Genomic DNA, 18,442 nt, shown 5'->3' with positions numbered 1-18,442 from the left:
CTGAAAACATTAAAAAAAAATTAACATTGTGAGAAAGTCATTTGTGGTGTAAACTATATAAAAAGTTATAATTTGTTCAAAGAAAGAAGCTAAAACATATTTGAAAACTAATACAGAAGTTATACAATGCATTCATAGAAAGTAAATACGTATTTATGATATAAAAATTAAGGTCTACAGCCACAAAAAGCAAGAAACTGCCTCGAAAACTTTTGTATTTTATTTAACAACTGGCAAAAAAGGAAAGAAATGTACCAATCTTCCAAATATTCCATGAATTTGTCCACTCTTCTTTTGTTGCATTAAGGAACAAAGAACATTTCCACGGCTGCGGTTTAAGGAAAAGGAAGTTTTAGCTTCTTCCACCTTCTGGCGAAGTTTTGTCACACTTTCTCTCATTTGACTATCATTTTTCATAACCTGATTTAATTCTTCTTCTGCCTAATGGAAACAGATGAAATATGAGCTGAAATATACATCCACACTGTAAAACATATTAAATAAGCTATATTAAAGGAAACAAGACAGCTTTAATGGCACACAGTGCATAATTTCCCTTGACTACCAAACAATGGCTTTGGATGCTACCAGATGTTATGTTAAAACAACTGATTTTATCATGTATATGTACATGTCAAGTGATATCAGATATAGCAATACCCCTCGCCCACTATCAAATTGTCTTCATATAAATGGACAAATACTGCCAATTTCACTGGAAAATACTTATCTGAAGAGCAAATTAAATCTGCTATACAATGTTTTCTTCCTGCCTCTCAATATCTGTGAAATGGGTCATTGAGTCCTAAAAGACAATTTGTGCCAGCTAATACATTATGCAGTGATCATTCTCGTACAACTGTATTCCATGCTGGAGCACCCTTCTGATCTATTCAGTTTATCAATGCATCAGTCTTTATTTAAATTTACATAACTGTTTAATTAACAAGCCATTTTTGCTCCATCTTAGTTTGCAGAAAAATGTAATCGTGTGAAAATTTCTGCAATCATGTGAAAATTTCTGCAAATTAAATTCAGAAAGCTGCATTTTCTGCCATAGTTTTAAATGATACTGTTTAATCATACTCGTCTTAAGCCATCTTGTCATTTGCTACCTTAACTGTATCTTTAGTGACAAGCAGTACAAATGCACATCCAAATGCCACTGAATGCTAAAGGTGAGCAGCTATTCCAGTGTCAAGTTCATTTGTGTGTTTAGAATTAAGAAAAACGTTAGATAAGTACATTAAAAAAACGGAGAAAAAAAAAAAAGAACAGATTCTAAATTCATGTAAAAATTTAGCATACCTATTTGTGATTTCAGAAAATTGACAAACAGCAGCCTAATTTAACTAGACTCCGGTCTTTATTAAATGAAAAACTGTTAAAGACAAACATTTGCAGTTACAATGGTCCACAAATGCAAACTGTATGGAACCAATTTCTTGATCCTGCTCCCGGCTAATTCTGCAAAATTTAATTCTCCTCCTGACTGCATTCCTGTTCGCCCCTTCAAAAGCCTCATGTATTTAACACAAGTGATACTTAAAACAGCCATATGCAGAAAAGACAGGGTGGGGGACAATACTCCAAAATCAGTACTCACTCTTACATATTGTGCATCATTCTTTACAAGCTATGTGTATGAACTAGGACTGTCAGAATGAACATCACTATTCAAATAGAATTCTAATCTAAAAAAAAAAAAAAATCTTATTCAAAGGCAAACGCCTACATTCAACTGTAAACAAGTGGTCGTATTTTAAACCTTGCTAATTTCAGCTTCATGTTACTATACTGCAATACTTTGTATTTTGCGTGTGTTTTGCACATGACTGCCAGTGTTTTTACAATTTTTACTCATTACCATGGAAAGATTTTCATACCACAATTAGGGGTGGGCAGTATGACCAAAATTCTATATCACAGTATTTTTCTAAATTATCCCGGTTTCACGGTATTCGACGGTATTTTTTTCCCCATGCATGAGTGGATGTTAGTCAGTAATTGCAGTGGAAAATGTGGCTAAGAATAACCTATTCCACTGTCAAGAGTATTGTACATTGTACAAAAAAAAAAACATTTTAAATGTGCACACAAGTATTAATACAGTTTTGCATTGCCCCATAAAGTGATAGTTTTCAAGGGGGTGGCACTAATGGAGAAGGTATCACATTGCATGACAGATGCAGTCAAAATATAGAACCTTTTTATTGAACAAATTTTGTAAAAACAAACTAATTTTGACAACATATTTTCAACCATACAAAGAGGCATTTAGACTTAGTAAAATATCCAGAAGTGCTTGTCAAAAATTGTATTGCACCAAATGTGTCTTAGAAAAGGAATAAATAGTAAATATTTTTTGTAAACCAACTACACTTTCTGTTAATGTTAACAATCTCTGTCCACTGACACGTTAAAGTGACTTTTTAAACAACTTTATCATCATTAAACTGCATAATATTTAAACTAATAAATAATAACAATAAAATAAATAATAGTATTATTACTGATAGTTGCACTATTACTTCAAAGACTTCAAGCCCAGGTGCATTACACAGTATTCACCAAATTAAAATAAAATACAACAAGTGCAACTTGGTGATGACATCTTTACCAGCTGAACCATCATTTAGGCAAACTGCATTAATATGGACCTTGCTTCAAGCTAAGCTATACTGGGAAGAAAAAAACAAACTATATGTCGAGAACAAAGTCAACATTTTCACTTTATTCTCGCCGTTTATGTCGAGATTAAAGTCGACATTTCCACTTTATTCTCATAGTTTACTTCATAATTAAAGTAGAATGTCGTAAACTAAACTTCTTCCTAAAATCAATGTTTAATCAATTACTTAATTTACCCCGTCATAAATTAATGCAGCACATTAAATGCTTTGTGTTACGTTCCCCGACCCAGTGGTTAATCACTACGCTTCTTAAGCGATCACCATACAGAATCCATTCACTTCATGATATTCCTGCTTTCTGAAAATTTAGAATGCTAAGATAAATACTTGATATCATTTTCATGATGAAATGCATTAAAGCAGGTATTACACATGCACGGTAGTGAGGCGGTAGTGCTGCTCCCTCGTAGTAAGGGGTCCCCAGGTGTATGTTCAGTGTAGAGAACTTTATGGCAGGTGTGACGAGGCTCCAAAAAACTGGATGTATGAATAGCTATCGCATAGGTTTAACTTAAATATTGTGTAAATGTTGGGTTTGTGATCTGCTGGTCGGAGACACGAACACAGAATTCAATGCATGTTCTTCTGAGCGGGCTATCTTTATTGCATGTATGCCGTCTCTATCTGACGTAGGCTACCAAAACCCCAGTTCCTATCCTTCCTTTTTCTTTCACCACATAACCACATAACCAATCGCCACACGATAAACGTCTTTGTGAAATTAAAACTAGTTATAAACTTAGCCCACGGAGTGTTCAGAACTTTAAAAATATCTTCATTATACATGTTTAATTATGCCATCCATTCAGAGTTGTGCCCATCTCTTAACGAATCACTTAACACAAAGCATTTAATGTGCTATATAACTTATGACGGGGTTTGAGAAAATCTAGTAAATTAAATATTCATTTTATGAAGTTTAGTTTACGATGTTCTGCTTTAATGACACATTACGAGAATAAAGTCAAAAGAATATATTCTCGTCATAAGCATCAAGATTAAAGTGGAAATGTCGAGAATAAAGTCAAAATGTCGTCACACTATTACACAGTACCCAGGTACATTACGCTGTATTGAAAACAAATAAAACAAGTACAACTTGGCTTGCAGTATTATCCAGTAGTATAGAAACAGTATTTACACATCTGACCTTTTAAAACTAAAGCATCTCCAGGCGACAGATGTGACTGCTTTTTTTCGGCTCTCTGTCCATTTTCACTGCGCGGCATACCTATGCTACCGCCCACTATTTGGTGGTATAGCAGTGAAAAAGAGCCCTAGTGCAACAAATCTGTGTTTAGCAGTGTAGCAGTGAAAAAGGTCCCCACTTGAACAGTTTCCCGCTGCGCCACGTTCCGAATGTCATTTAGGCAATTTAAACCGGTGTTGCGGTATAAGAAAAATCCATATCATTAAAAAAATAAAAAACAGTTTTCGGTATGAACCGGTATACCGCCCAGCACTAACCACAATGCTCTACTTTTGATTAACGGGTATACTGACAACAGGTTTTAAACATATTTCCAGCACCCTAGAAGTATTGTTTTGGTTCTGATCTTGTTCAGGTTTCACTCTCCACCCTGAGATCCCTGACTTGCTGTTATAAAACTATTACATATTCATCATAGCAAACAAAAATTTGCTTCCTTTCTCATTAAAAGTAATGGGAAATAACTGCCATATTTCTGATGTTCCACTTACTGTTATAATGGCTTTAACATTGTCATGTAATACAGCATTTTCAGTGTAAGGAAAGCATATATACACAGCTACCTCAACCAACAGAGGTCTTTCTGAAATTCCTGGCTTGACACGTATTTCCCAACAGAAAGTCAAAATAAAACATTAAGAGTACATGTGCTTTATCTTTGCTGAATCTATAAAGAAGGAAAACAATCCTGTTAAGTTTAATCCTGTATTTTGTTCTTTGACTATCAGCACACACACTGCATATTATTAAATCAGGCTATTCGGCACACATGATTCACCTTCCAAAATATATATATGGCCATAGCTTAAATACAATTTGGATGGGCAACGGCTTTCATGTCTTTTGCTCCTGTTGAAAGGCACAGAGCGGAGCAGAGGGGCAGGGCACAGAGAACTAAATGTAGCGACTCCGTTTAACCTGTTTAAGAAATCGTGAATTTTTTTTAATTTGAATGTGTTTCATACAGTTTATTCATTACAGGCGTATCAAGCTCCCCGATTCCACTTTTCTTTATGATCAAGTCATTTTCCATGCACAGAAAATTCCATTTTTGTGAAGGCTGCGTTAGTGCATGAGCCATAAAGTGCTGCATGTAAAGCACCTTGAACGCAAAAAAGAAAAAAAGGCACATTAAATACAAAAGTTCATGTAGTAGCACTTAGAACTCTGAACCTATGACTAATATATTTAATTTTTAATATTGGAATTCAGCCCTAATTTTGGTATAATTTTATAGTCCTACTATGAACCATGATACCTATAATTCCTTAGGAAAAAAGGGGATACCAGAATGTCACAAGAGAATGCACACTTGTTTTCTTCTTTTACGAATGTGTGCATATTCACAGTGAAACAGCATCAATTTGAATATTGACAATATTTTATTTACTTTTCAAGAAGGCCTTTTCCACAGGATATTCATCTACATGTCCTCCCCTCATCCAAAATTTTAAATTTGCATCGTTTTACTTGTAGTAAAGTCCAAGCAGAAGTATGTTCCCTGTATTAAAAAACCTACACTTATGGCAAGTAGTCTAAAGCAGGAATTTATGGGGTTTTTTTTCCGAAAATTTTTTAACCCCCAAGCATCTTATCCCAGAGTTTCATTCAGCACTGATTTAGCCAGGTTGTCCCCTTCACCCAAGAAACTACAGTGCATCCGGAAAGTATTCACAGCGCACATTTTGTTATGTTACAGCCTAATTCCAAAATGGATTAAATTCATTTTTTCCCTCAGAATTCTACACACAACACCCCATAATGACAACGTGAAAAAAGTTTACTTGAGGTTTTTGCAAATTTATTAAAAATAAAAAAACTGAGAAAGCACATGTACATAAGTATTCACAGCCTTTGCCATTAAGCTCAAAATTGAGCTCAAGTGCATCCTGTTTCCCCTGATCATCCTTGAGATGTTTCTGCAGCTTAATTGGAGTCCACCTGTGGTAAATTCAGTTGACTGGACATGATTTGGAAAGGCACACACCTGTCTATATAAGGTCTCACAGTTGACACTTCAGAGCACAAACCAAGCATGAAGTCAAAGGAATTGTCTGTAGACCTCCAATACAGGATTGTCTCAAGGCACAAATCTGGGGAAGGTTACAGAAAACATTCTGCTGCTTTGAAGGTCCCAATGAGCACAGTGGCCTCCATCATCCGTAAAGTGGAAGAAGTTCAAAACCACCAGGACTCTTCCTAGAGCTGGCCGGCCATCTAAACTGAGCGATTGGGGGAGAAGGGCCTTAGTCAGGGAGATGACCAAGAACCCGATGGTAACTCTTTCAGAGCTCCAGAGGTCCTCTGTGGAGAGAGGAGAACCTTCCAGAAGGACAACCATCTCTGCAGCAATCCACCAATCAGGCCTGTATGGTAGAGTGGCCAGACGGAAGCCACTCCTTAGTAAAAGGCACATGGCAGCCCTCCTGGAGTTTGCCAAAAGGCACCTGAAGGACTCTCAGACCATGAGAAAGAAAATTCTCTGGTCTGATGAGACAAAGATTGAACTCTTTGGTGTGAATGCCAGGCGTCATGTTTGGAGGAAACCAGGCACCGCTCATCACCAGGCCAATACCATCCCTACAGTGAAGCATGATGGTGGCAGCATCATGCTGTGGGGATGTTTTTCAGAGGCAGGGACTGGGAGACTAGTCTGCAGCAATGTACAGAGACATCCTGGATGAAAACCTGCTCCAGAGCGCTCTTGACCTCAGACTGGGGCGACGGTTCATCTTTCAGCAGGACAACGACCCTAATCACACAGCCAAGATATCAAAGGAGCGGCTTCAGGACAACTCTGTGAATGTCCTTGAGTGGCCCAGCCAGAGCCCAGACTTGAATCCGATTGAACATCTCTGGAGAGATCTTAAAATGGCTGTGCACCGACGCTTCCCATCCAACCTGATGGAGCTTGAGAGGTGCTGCAAAGAGGAATGGGTGAAACTGGCCAAGGATAGGTGTGCCAAGCTTGTGGCATCATATTCAAAAAGACTTGAGGCTGTAATTGCTGCCAAAAGTGCATCGACAAAGTATTGAGCAAAGGCTGTGAATACTTATGTACATGTGATTTCTCAGTTTTTTTATTTTTAATAAATTTGCAAAAACCTCAAGTAAACTTTTTTCACGTTGTCATTACGGGGTGTTGTGTGTAGAATTCCGAGGAAAAAAATGAATTTAAATCCATTTTGGAATAAGGCCGTAACATAACAAAATGTGGAAAAAGTGATGTGCTGTGAATACTTTCTGGATGCAGTGTATGCTCCATGGACAAGGATTTTCTGATGCCGGCCACATTTCACTCTCAAAGGAGATTTTATGGAAACAGTTAAACAGCAGACCCTGTAAATGAGATACTCCAGGGTAGACGGCTTCAATTTATCACCTTTTACCAACCAAACAAAAAATTTGCTGTAGGTGGCAACAGATTAAATGGAAAAAAACAAAACAAAACACAATTATCATCACTATGTAGCACCTACCTTTACCTAGTTTCATTAATGTATCTATTACCATATATTCAACAATGCACTTATGTGGATTTTTTTGTTAATTATAGCAAGTTTATGTTTGACAGATGACACATAAGGCAGTCACAAAATGTAGGGTTAAAATAAAGTCATTGTGTAAATTATATATCTACATTTTATATTGGTAATATTTCTTATTTTTGAACAACTACAGAGCATTTAACCTAAAACACTAACACATTTGTGTGTTAGCACAGGTCCATGACAGTGTGTCTCGCATTGCTTAGATGGAAAGACAAATTACATAGGCTTTTAGCTTTTCACAGTGTGTCATTCTCCTAGTAGAGAGTTAGATTTTAACACCACCTATATCTAAATATTTCTGTTGCTGAAAACTAAATAAGTCTAATTTTTTCTTTTGCCCATTACCATTCTGGGCTTCCACTATTAAGAAACATACCGTATGGTAGCATATTTAGTTTTAAATGAAAATCAAGAATATTGTCTGAAAACGATCTGTTACTCTTTTTGTATATCTACATCAAGCAAGTACTAAAAGCCATTTTAAATATCTAAACGGTAAGACATGTATAAAAAAAAAGTGCTAACATTGCACAGGTAAAAAAGATAACATCATTTCACACTAGACATCTATCCATTCATTCTGTCAAAATTTAAATATAGAATTTAAATAGAGGGATAAACATTACAAGTTGTGAGACCTGTTAAGACTTCCCAGTGCCAAAACATGTGTGACGTGTCCGCAGCAAGGCAACGGCAGGTTCACCACATCACAGAAGCAACTAAGAGTTCACAACCTCGCTGCACGGCACGTCCATTGGCCAAGGGTTAATGCGGGGAGTACTTTAAACTGGCCACTGACCTGGCCCTCTTTTATTCTATCCTGCCTCCATCCCACCAACAGGAAGATACGATCCTAGCCACTAATCTGCAGCTGTGGGGCCGACCTGACGAGGAGGACTATCTGTCCCTGAACTGAAGAAGGGAGCCAAGTCAGGACGACTAATACTGTTACTGTTTGTATGCTTTGTCTGGTGTAGTGAAGTGGTAGCTTCCAATTCAATAAATAAACTTTGTTGTTCATGTTTTGAATAGAATAAAGCTGGTTTTCCTGATGCACGTCAACTCACTCTTTTTTTTTTTTGTTGCAACACAGTGACTCACGTCTCACAAAGTTAATATACAGATCTTCTTCCATACAGGCATGGTAATTTTTTTTTTTTTTTTTTTTTTTTTCACCTGTATTATTATCATTCTTTAATTTAATATTATTTATTGTATCAGTATGCTGCTGCTGAAGAATGTGAATTTCCCATCGGGATTAATAAAGTATCTATCTATCTAATACTGTAGTGCAGAAAATAACCAAGAATGTTAAGATGTCTACTGTCCATCTCCACTTAGCAGGGAGAATACTATAAGACAAATAATTTTCCTAAAATTCTATTTCAGAGCATCCCTATATACATCAACAAATTGTTCTTTAAGAAACCAGACTCAGTTGTAACACATTTAAAATCCAAGACGTCCATGTATTCAAAATGAAACTCTAAAAAGACCTACCTACAGAAGGTGACACAGCACTACCAAATTTTTAATTTTATTGCTATGCGGTAAAGAGGCACACTATAAAGGCCTGTAAACTGGCACAAATTAATGAATTTACAGCAGCATGGTCAGCAATTGAAATCATAATTTGCTCTACTATTTCTTTATATATCCTACATTGTACCACAGTAAATACTAATTTTAACCAAAAAATCCAGTTGTACACCAATTACTAAGTACAGGTGCTGGTCATAAAATTAGAATATCATGACAAAGTTGATTTATTTCAGTAATTCCATTCAAAAAGTGAAACTTGTATATTAGATTCATTCATTACACACAGACTGATGTATTTCAAATGTTTATTTCTTTTAATGTTGATGATTATAACTGACAACTAATGAAAGTCCCAAATTCAGTATCTCTGAAAATTAGAATATTGTGAAAAGGTTCAATATTGAAGACACCTGGTGCCACACTCTAATCAGCTAATTAACTCAAAACACCTGCAAAAGCCTTTAAATGGTCTCTGTGTAGCCTACAGAACTAGACTGAATCATGGGGAAGACTGCTGACTTGACAGTTGTTCAACAGACGACCATTGACACCTTGCACAAGGAGGGCAAGACACAAAAGGTCATTGCTAAAGAGGCTGGCTGTTCACAGAGCTCTGTGTCCAAGCACATTAATAGAGAGGCGAAGGGAAGGACAAGATGTGGTAGAAAAAAGTGTACAAGCAATAGGGATAACCGCACCCTGGAGAGGATTGTGAAACAAAACCCATTCAAAAATGTGGGGGAGATTCACAAAGAGTGGACTGCAGCTGGAGTCAGTGCTTCAAGAACCACCACGCACAGACGTATGCAAGACATGGGTTTCAGCTGTCGCATTCCTTGTGTCAAGCCACTCTTGAACAAGAGACAGCGTCAGAAGTGTCTCGCCTTTGGACTGCTGCTGAGTGGTCCAAAGTTATGTTCTCTGATGAAAGTAAATTTTGCATTTCCTTTGGAAATCAAGGTCCCAGAGTCTGGAGGAAGAGAGGAGAGGTACAGAATCCATGTTGCATGAGGTCCAGTGTAAAGTTTCCACAGTCAGTGATGGTTTGGGGTGCCATGTCATCTGCTGGTGTTGGTCCATTGTGTTTTCTGAGGTCCAAGGTCAACGCAGCCGTCTACCAGGAAGTTTTAGAGCACTTCATGCTTCCTGCTGCTGACGAACTTTATGGAGATGCAGATTTCATTTTCCAACAGGACCTGGCACCTGCACACAGTGCCAAAGCTACCAGTACCTGGTTTAAGGACCATGGTATCCCTGTTCTTGATTGGCCAGCAAACTCGCCTGACCTTAACCCCATAGAAGATTTTTATTGTTTCTTGTTCTCCCTTTTCTCTTGGGTGGAGCTTCAATTTTTGTATTGTTAGGTTTTGTTTATTCTAGGTATGTTATTTTTATATTAACTTTAAAGAAATTTGAGCAAGTTTTGCAAATTTTATCTACTTGATGGCATACTATGTTACTTGAAATGATATTAAAACAAAAAAAAAAAAAGATCACATGTACATTGAAGTAAATGAAAACAAGGGATGCAATTCCAATCATGATCATATATTTATATCAGTGGAAAAGTCTATCACACAAAAACACTCATATTTGGAAGCAAAGGTTTCATATAGTTACACTGTCAAATTACCGTTAAGTGTCTATACATTCATTCCGAGGGAAAAAAATTAAGATACCTTCTGAAGCTCCTGTTCACATTTGGGTATCTGAATCTCTAACTCTTTAATAGCTGTTCTTCTTTCTTTGAGTGTTTCTGTGGCAGTCTGCAGGGCTTCTTTTGCATTATTCAGCCGACTTAAGGCAGTTTTATGATGACTAAGATATATGTCTAAGTCTGATTGAGCTACATCTGCTTTAGACCGTGATTCATTTACTGCTTTATTTAACTCCATTAGTTCTTTTTCCTTCTCCTGCAATAAAGGAAAAATGAAGAAAGTAAAATATGAGAAAGTTAGGTATAACTGTCTCAAACCCACCAAATGCAATTATGGGTCAACAAATAGCAAGGCTGAAAACAGCTATGAACAGGGTGCCAAACCATCAGTAATCCCACACACAAAGAGCTAATTTAGAGTTTATCAAATACCCCTTTAGGATAGAGAGGTAATAAGGTTTAGAATTGTATAGAAATACCTCCTTTTCTTGCTGTAGACCCTGTGTCTCTTGTTTCAGACTTTCCATGACCTTCTTTAATTTTTCTTCTTCTATTATTTTTTGCTTTTCCATCTCTTCTTTTTTTCTGGTTGCTTCCTGAATTTTTCTCTCACTGTTAGCAGGCACATCTTTCAGCTCATCAACCTTCATTTCACAAAAAAAGGCAAAAAATGGTAAAGTCCACACACAAAAATGTCAAAAGGTGATAAATTACATAATTTGTTTTGTATATACATGGATACACTTGTTAGCAGATGTTTAATCTTCTCTCAGATTACAATTCCATATAACCGAGAGTTACTATTTTATATTCATTAAGCGTTTTAAATCTTGAACAATATTTAGTATCCATTTGACCATGTAAAAAATCATCAAGTCTATGAGGTGCTTTTCTGTGAAAAATAAATTACTTACTGCAAAGGAATGAGAGCCTAAACAACTTTGGTTTACTTTAGACAAAGATTTTAAAAGAACTATATTTGATCACTTAATATGTACTTACCTTTTCTTTATCTTTTTGAAGCTGCTTTTGCAGTTTTTTTAATTTACTCTTTGAATTTTTTAATTTCTCTCGCACATCTACATCTTGCAAATCTAACTCAGCAAACTTTCCCTTTTTTTCTTCAATATACTTTGTGATTTTACCCATTTTCCTAATCAATGAAAAATGCAAAAGTTAAAAAACACTGATTAAGAAGGAGGAATAGGAGTGAAAATGGGAATGAATGATCAATGATTACTTTACTATTAGGTGGGTTTGGCAGTATTTTAAAATAAAACGACCTGCACCATGCATTTTAAACAGAGACATTTACAATACAGTATAGTTTTACAGTTAAAATGCTACACAAGTTTTAGTAAATGCTTAAAATTGAGGTACATTCTTTTTTGAATTACATAAGTCTAAATCAGACTGCACTACTGAAACAAAGACAAGTATAAACTAATCACCACAGTCGCAAAGCACACAAAACCAAAAAAATTTTCAGCAAAATCTACTTGTTTAAAATATGTCACCCTTAACTAAGAACACATATTTAGTGTGGACAGAAAAATAAGAAAAAAAAAGTGAAATGTGAACAAAATACATAAATTCAATCTGTATGTAAAACAAAAAGCACACACACAAAAAGTAACAGATATTATTTTGAGAAAACCAAACACATTTTCAACCTTTAAAAAAAAACCAACACAAAATTCAACTTGAAGAGGTAGTATCCCCAATCCAAAAAAAAAAAAAAAAAGGCACAAATATCAATATTATCAGGAGACATTCTTTCAAAACTGATTTTTGTAAAAAAATGAATTTATGAAATTAATACATCCAATAAATATTTTTTTATGGCTTTAAAACAACCAAAAGCTGACAACACACATCTCCAAATCACCCTTCAAGTTTGTTAACATTTGATCAATTATAAATCTGTTTTCTAAGCTATGCCATACTAATTAAAAAAAGTGATTTTTTTTTTTACTTTTCAACATTCTTTAGCAACTTGTTCTTCACATTCATCTCTTCTGCGAGTTTGGTGCTTTTTTCATTAAGCTCTTTTGTATCATCAATGATTGCTTTTTTTTGCAACTCTTGATCATTTACTGTTCTCTGTAAATCATAACTAAAAAAGAAAATTAAAATTATCATTAGCATTTCACAAAATTTAAAGCAAAGCTGCTAAAGGTTGAGAATTGCAAAAATTATATACTAATTCAGTTACACTATATGCAAGATATCAGGCATGTTACACAACTTACACATAATACTGGCAAACATGATTCCTTTTTTTGAAAATATCATTTTCCAATGTAAGAAACTCGATGGCACGATTTTTCTCCCCCTCTAGGGAATCCTTCTCTTTTTCTACCATTTTAACTCTGTTTAGCTAAAAAAAAAAAATAAATAAAATAAAAAAAAAAAAATAAAAAAAATTGTCAAAAATAACCTACAGTATATACATAATTAAACAGTAGCAAATGCTGCTTTAAAATGCTACATTTTCAAAATCAGTCAAACTATGTGGTGAATAAATAAATTTACAACACACCACACATATTTCAGGTCTCATATGGCTATAGCCTAACGAATGTAACGGGAGAAACAAAAACTTACCTAACAAAATTAATAATATAATTCAACCAAATACTTCAAAAATACCTTTTCTCCTCTATGCTCATTTAATAATTCAACTCGACGACAAAGGATCTGAATTGGTTCCTTCAGTCTTTGAGAGCCAATTATATCTTCCAGGTATTCTAACATTCCTTCATCATGCTCAGTTTGACCTTTTGGTTTCATCATAGCAATTTGCTCCACTTCACCCTAAATTTTATAAAATAAAATTATTACAGATGTAAATAAACTACCACCATTTTAAATTTCAAAAATGACTGGGAATATATTATTGTTCTATAATAATGTAAATTCCAAACAGTACAATTCAGCTCTGTGGCAAAAAAAGGAAACTTTTGCCAAATGTATGGATAACATAATTATCACTAACAGTTAAGTGTTTCCTTTTCAAATTTTGCTTTCTTGAATCTCACTATAAAAAAAATAAAAAGTAAAATGTAAAGGGAAACCAAGTAATCAACCTGAAATTGTCAGCAAAATTTGACCACACTAAAACTCAAACTACACTACTTAATTGCCTGGGGTAGGGTGGAGTAGGTCTACAAAAGGGACCAAACAACAACTGAAAAAATAATGTATGATGACAAAAATAAAGATACATTTCAGTTCAGTACAAATATGTCATAAGATTTATTTCCCTTCTAGCAATAGAATTGTTTCTTAGAACAAAAACTATCATCAACATCTCCTGGAAGGCTGTACACAAATCCATACAGGCCAATAACAATGTCATTGTTCAGAATTGTTTGTCCAAGATATGCTCTCCCTTTTTCACTGATGAATTGCAGTGTTAAAAATAAATTTAATGTATCAAAACAACAAGCTTTAGACATTTCTAATTTTAAACAGTTTCTAAAACACACATTATAATTTAAACACTAAAATTGTAGTTTAAAGCCTTAAAGAAATGCACATTTCAATAAAAATATTATGGAGTAAAAACAAAGCAGAACACAGAAGATTAAAATGATATTTTTGAATTTTCAGATTTGTTTTTGAGCACATGACCAACATCAGTTACAAGTGCAAAATTAACTGCAACATTATGGGCCACTACAGCAGTAAACAGTACAAAAGTCTTACTTTCTTTAAATTTAGATGGACCCATGTTTTCTGAGAGTACAAATAAATTTTGAACTTACAATACAAAATGAAACCGAAAACACTGAACTATATGAGACGATGTATGGTATGCTCAGCAAATTTCATAGTTGTGACAAATGAAAGTCAATACTACACAAAGCCTGTTTATCCAATCACTTTCTAATTTTGTTATCCAGGTAGTCTGGGTCACAAGCAGTATAGTAGAAACACATACAGTCACAATGAAATGTGTCTCCAAACTTTACCTTACAAGTGAAATTACTATTCTAGCCCACCATAATGAGAAGTATTAAAATATGCCCTGTACTCTCAACTGTATACATCTGATGAAGAAAAAAAAAAAAAAGGCCTGATCTGTGATGATTACTGTTTTCACAGTTCAATTTTATATTGCAGTACCATATTCGGCATAAGCAGAACAACTTCCCAGACTAGATCTGGAGGATTACCTGGTTAATACAGACATAAAAGTTTATTGTAATTAGTTTGCTAATAAAAGTTGCATATTCTAACTGAAGAACACAAAAGTATGAGTACCACTGTAGGTGTGTAAAAAATAGTTTAAAACTATATAAATATTAAAGAAAAAAAAATTACTGTGCCAACTACAATTAAAACATTTCCCACCAGCAACAAATCGATATACACATTTTTTTTTTCTTTAACACTATCACATATACAATGTCCCATCTAATGAGGAACATGGGCACAGAGTAGTAGAAAACAGGATTGAGGGCTGTGCTTTGGATGACAATTTAGATCTCTGCCCCCAATTTCAAATTGCTTCCTTAATTTACTTTAGCAACTAATGATCAAAAGGATGTGGGTGAGAAGAGGACTGCTCAAATTTGACTGAAATCTACTTTAAACAATACTGCCAGAAGTGGGTTGCAAAAAAGATTTTTTCTTCTGGTTAGCTTTTAGTTCTTAATTATATTAATTAAAACCAGCCTTAAATTTACATGCATATTTTCAGTTATGAAATATAATTGTAAACAAAGAACAAACAAATTGCAGTTTTCAGTTTAAGTGAGGCACTATGTGTAATGCATTCTGTAACCCAAAACAAATTTACACATCACAACTACACTATAACACACCAATACAATTTTAATAAACTTCAGCTAACAAACTTGACTCCATGTTTATAATTGTACTATTTTAAACTGTATTAACAAAAAAAAAAAAAGTCAATCGCAAGCATTCTTTGTTCTTCACAACATAATTATTCAAAGGAACAGAAACTTAGGGCAAATGCAGCTAACGATCCAGCCTTTTTTTTTTTTTTTTTTTTTTAAGGATAATGCACTATGCATAAAAAAGCAATATAATTATTAATAACAAAAATCTAAGGCATAAAAAAAAATTTACAAAAAGAAAAAAAAAAAGAAAAAAGAAAAAAACCACCAAGGCTTACTTTTTGATAATTCTTCCAGCATATGAGAGCAGATACGCAAGTATAAAAATGCTTGTTCTAAAACTTTAAAAAGACAATGAAAATAAATTCTTTATGCAATTATTTGCAGCATTTACTTTTAATCAGAGCTTGTGTTCATTTTAACTGTACTGGATACCAGACACTAAAATATTACTGACAACGAAGACATTTTGAGAACTTACTATTTTTTATAAAATAATTACCATTTCAAGTCTTGGGAAAAATTCAAATAGGGGAAAAGACTAGAGTAACCACATATCATTAGCATTCTTCCACCTTTAAGTTAGAAATAATTACAGTATGCAATGCAAAATTTAATTTACATGCAAATACCCACTCTTAACACAGAAATGTTTAAAATAAAAATTTCAACAACAGTTCAACCAAGATACAATATAATAATTACCACTTAAAGATATTACAAGGCTAACTAATGACTTAAATAGTGTTAACTAGAAACCACTACAATGTACTGGATATTACTGTAACACTAAATTAAAAAAAATGCAGTTTAATAAAGAGTACCTATATACAGAAGGAAGGAGACAAATTTACTTTATCCCTACCAAAAATAAATGGGTATACCAAATTATGCTTTCTCTATATCTATTTGAAAAGAGCAGAGCATCCTATTAAAATATTTTTTTTATTTAATGTGTTGCTTTAATAATAAAAAATAAATTAAAATACATTTTCCCCAAATGAAAATACTAGCAGAATAAAATGTTAAGTGAAAAGTATTAAAGTTTTCTGGATATATATATAAACAAAACACTTCATTTAACACATTAAATGCTGTACCACTGAAAAAGGGTCAAACTGAGAAATTCTTCTTAAAATGTTTTTCACCAAATTACTTTGACCTCTACTTTGTCTGCTTACTATATTGCTCATTTTAGTCACAAGCATTTCAACAATAAGCATCACCACACCAACAAAAGCATCTATTTAAGAGTCAGCATAACAAAAATAACTGTTTAAAATGTTTATTAAAAGAGAGACAGAGTACTGATTTAAGCAATCATTACACTTACAACAAATAACAAAAATGAATGCTTAAATCACAAAACTTCTTATATTCCAAATTAAAACATGACAACACTTTTCTGAAATTTTTCAGTTTTGAGAATTATAAAAAGTAAACACTGGTGTAATGAAAGAATGTGAAAACAGCACAAAAAGTGAAAATCTAAACAAGTTACACCAAACAGATTTAATGCTTAGATTAAGGGCTCTTTTGAGAAACAAGACCTTCATGTGACACTGCAACGTCATTAATTCAGCCTAGTCATACATAACCAAATAAACTCACTAATTTATATCAGGAAAACAAATCTGCACCTCTTACATTGTCCACAGACTAATCCCAATGAACGGACACCAACAACCTTGGGTTATTTAATAAGGATTAAGCTTTAAATAATATTAATATTTGGCAAACTCAGCTCTGTATTTTAAGCCATTCCAGTTAAGACAGATGTATTATGACAGTTAACTGCGATAGAATTACTAGCAGGACCCCTTTAAACAGCAGAATGATTCGAAGTTAAGCAATTTTTAGCAATATAACAACAGCCCCCTAAAGGAATTATTGCACATCATAACACAAAAACTATTCTTAACCTGTCGAAAAGCAGCATTATTTATGCGTTTTGAAAATTCATTATAAAAGATATATTCATATCAAATTTCATGGATTTTGACATTCACAAACATGCACACACTGCACAATGGGTACTGAAAATAAAGGTCAAAATAAAAGTAATGTTCCGAATAAATTTGTAGTTAATATCTGCACAATAAAAAATAAAAATAAATATCTATCAATTGATAGATTGGCTGTATTTATCCCGTGAGAATGCATCCTTCTTTTTATGTTTCTCCTACTGTATACATCTGAATTCCCCCATGGAATTAGTAAATGTTTTAAAATTTCTATTGATACCAAAAGCCAACTATTAAAATGTTTTATGTATAGGTTGGGTCAATGTTTATGCCACAAAGCATTATGAAATGACAAAATGTCATGAATTTCCAGTATTTTTAAAACAAGACAACTAAATGAGTATTGTTTTCTCTAAGCACTGCCCACAAACTGATTACAATAAAAAATTCTAAATGCAATTAAAGAACCAATCAGTTTGCTTATGTGCATTTACTATTAATGGCATGCATTTTAGTTACCTACCTAAAACACATGAAAACCAAAAGAATACAAAAAACTATAAAGAAATTAAATAAAAATATTGGCTTTCACATGAAACAGATTCACATCTAAATAAAATATACAAATTACAGCCAACATCTTAACTTATTTGTGCATGCTTATTTCGCCAATAAATATTTTTGTAAAAAGACCCAAACCTTAAATATTAAAAAAAAAAAAAAAAAAAAAACACAAAACAAAACAAAAATAAAACAACTTTAAACTACCTGTACAAATCACAAAACTTTATTATTCATTTTAACAAACAAAGGATGAAGGAGAAAAAAAAAAAAATCCACTGCTCACAAAACAAGCACCATTTTCCACAATACATTTTAAGAATGCCAAACCATATAAATCTTTTTTTTTCTTTTATGTATAACAATGAAGGTTAGCTCTGCCACACTGAAGCA

The 18,442-nt window shown here is 33.7% G+C and overlaps 1 protein-coding gene across 1 annotated transcript in view; it reads right to left on the bottom strand.

Annotated features, from left to right (window-relative positions):
* The window catches only part of smc4 (structural maintenance of chromosomes 4), a 56,921-nt gene that overhangs the window by 34,241 nt on the left and 4,238 nt on the right, over positions 1-18,442 (bottom strand). Inside the window, exons 6-12 of the mRNA XM_028794454.2 lie at positions 13,306-13,470; positions 12,906-13,033; positions 12,629-12,769; positions 11,656-11,806; positions 11,133-11,297; positions 10,676-10,909; positions 256-441 (exon numbers count right to left, since the gene is read on the bottom strand). Of these exons, the coding sequence (XP_028650287.1) occupies positions 256-441; positions 10,676-10,909; positions 11,133-11,297; positions 11,656-11,806; positions 12,629-12,769; positions 12,906-13,033; positions 13,306-13,470 (1,170 nt within the window). The remainder of the gene's footprint in view (positions 1-255; positions 442-10,675; positions 10,910-11,132; positions 11,298-11,655; positions 11,807-12,628; positions 12,770-12,905; positions 13,034-13,305; positions 13,471-18,442) is intronic.

This window comes from Erpetoichthys calabaricus, chromosome 2 (genome assembly GCF_900747795.2).
Source record: "Erpetoichthys calabaricus chromosome 2, fErpCal1.3, whole genome shotgun sequence".
Taxonomy (NCBI): domain Eukaryota; kingdom Metazoa; phylum Chordata; class Cladistia; order Polypteriformes; family Polypteridae; genus Erpetoichthys; species Erpetoichthys calabaricus.
Note: the sequence above shows the minus strand (reverse complement) of the source record. Positions and strands in the feature narration are given on the sequence as shown.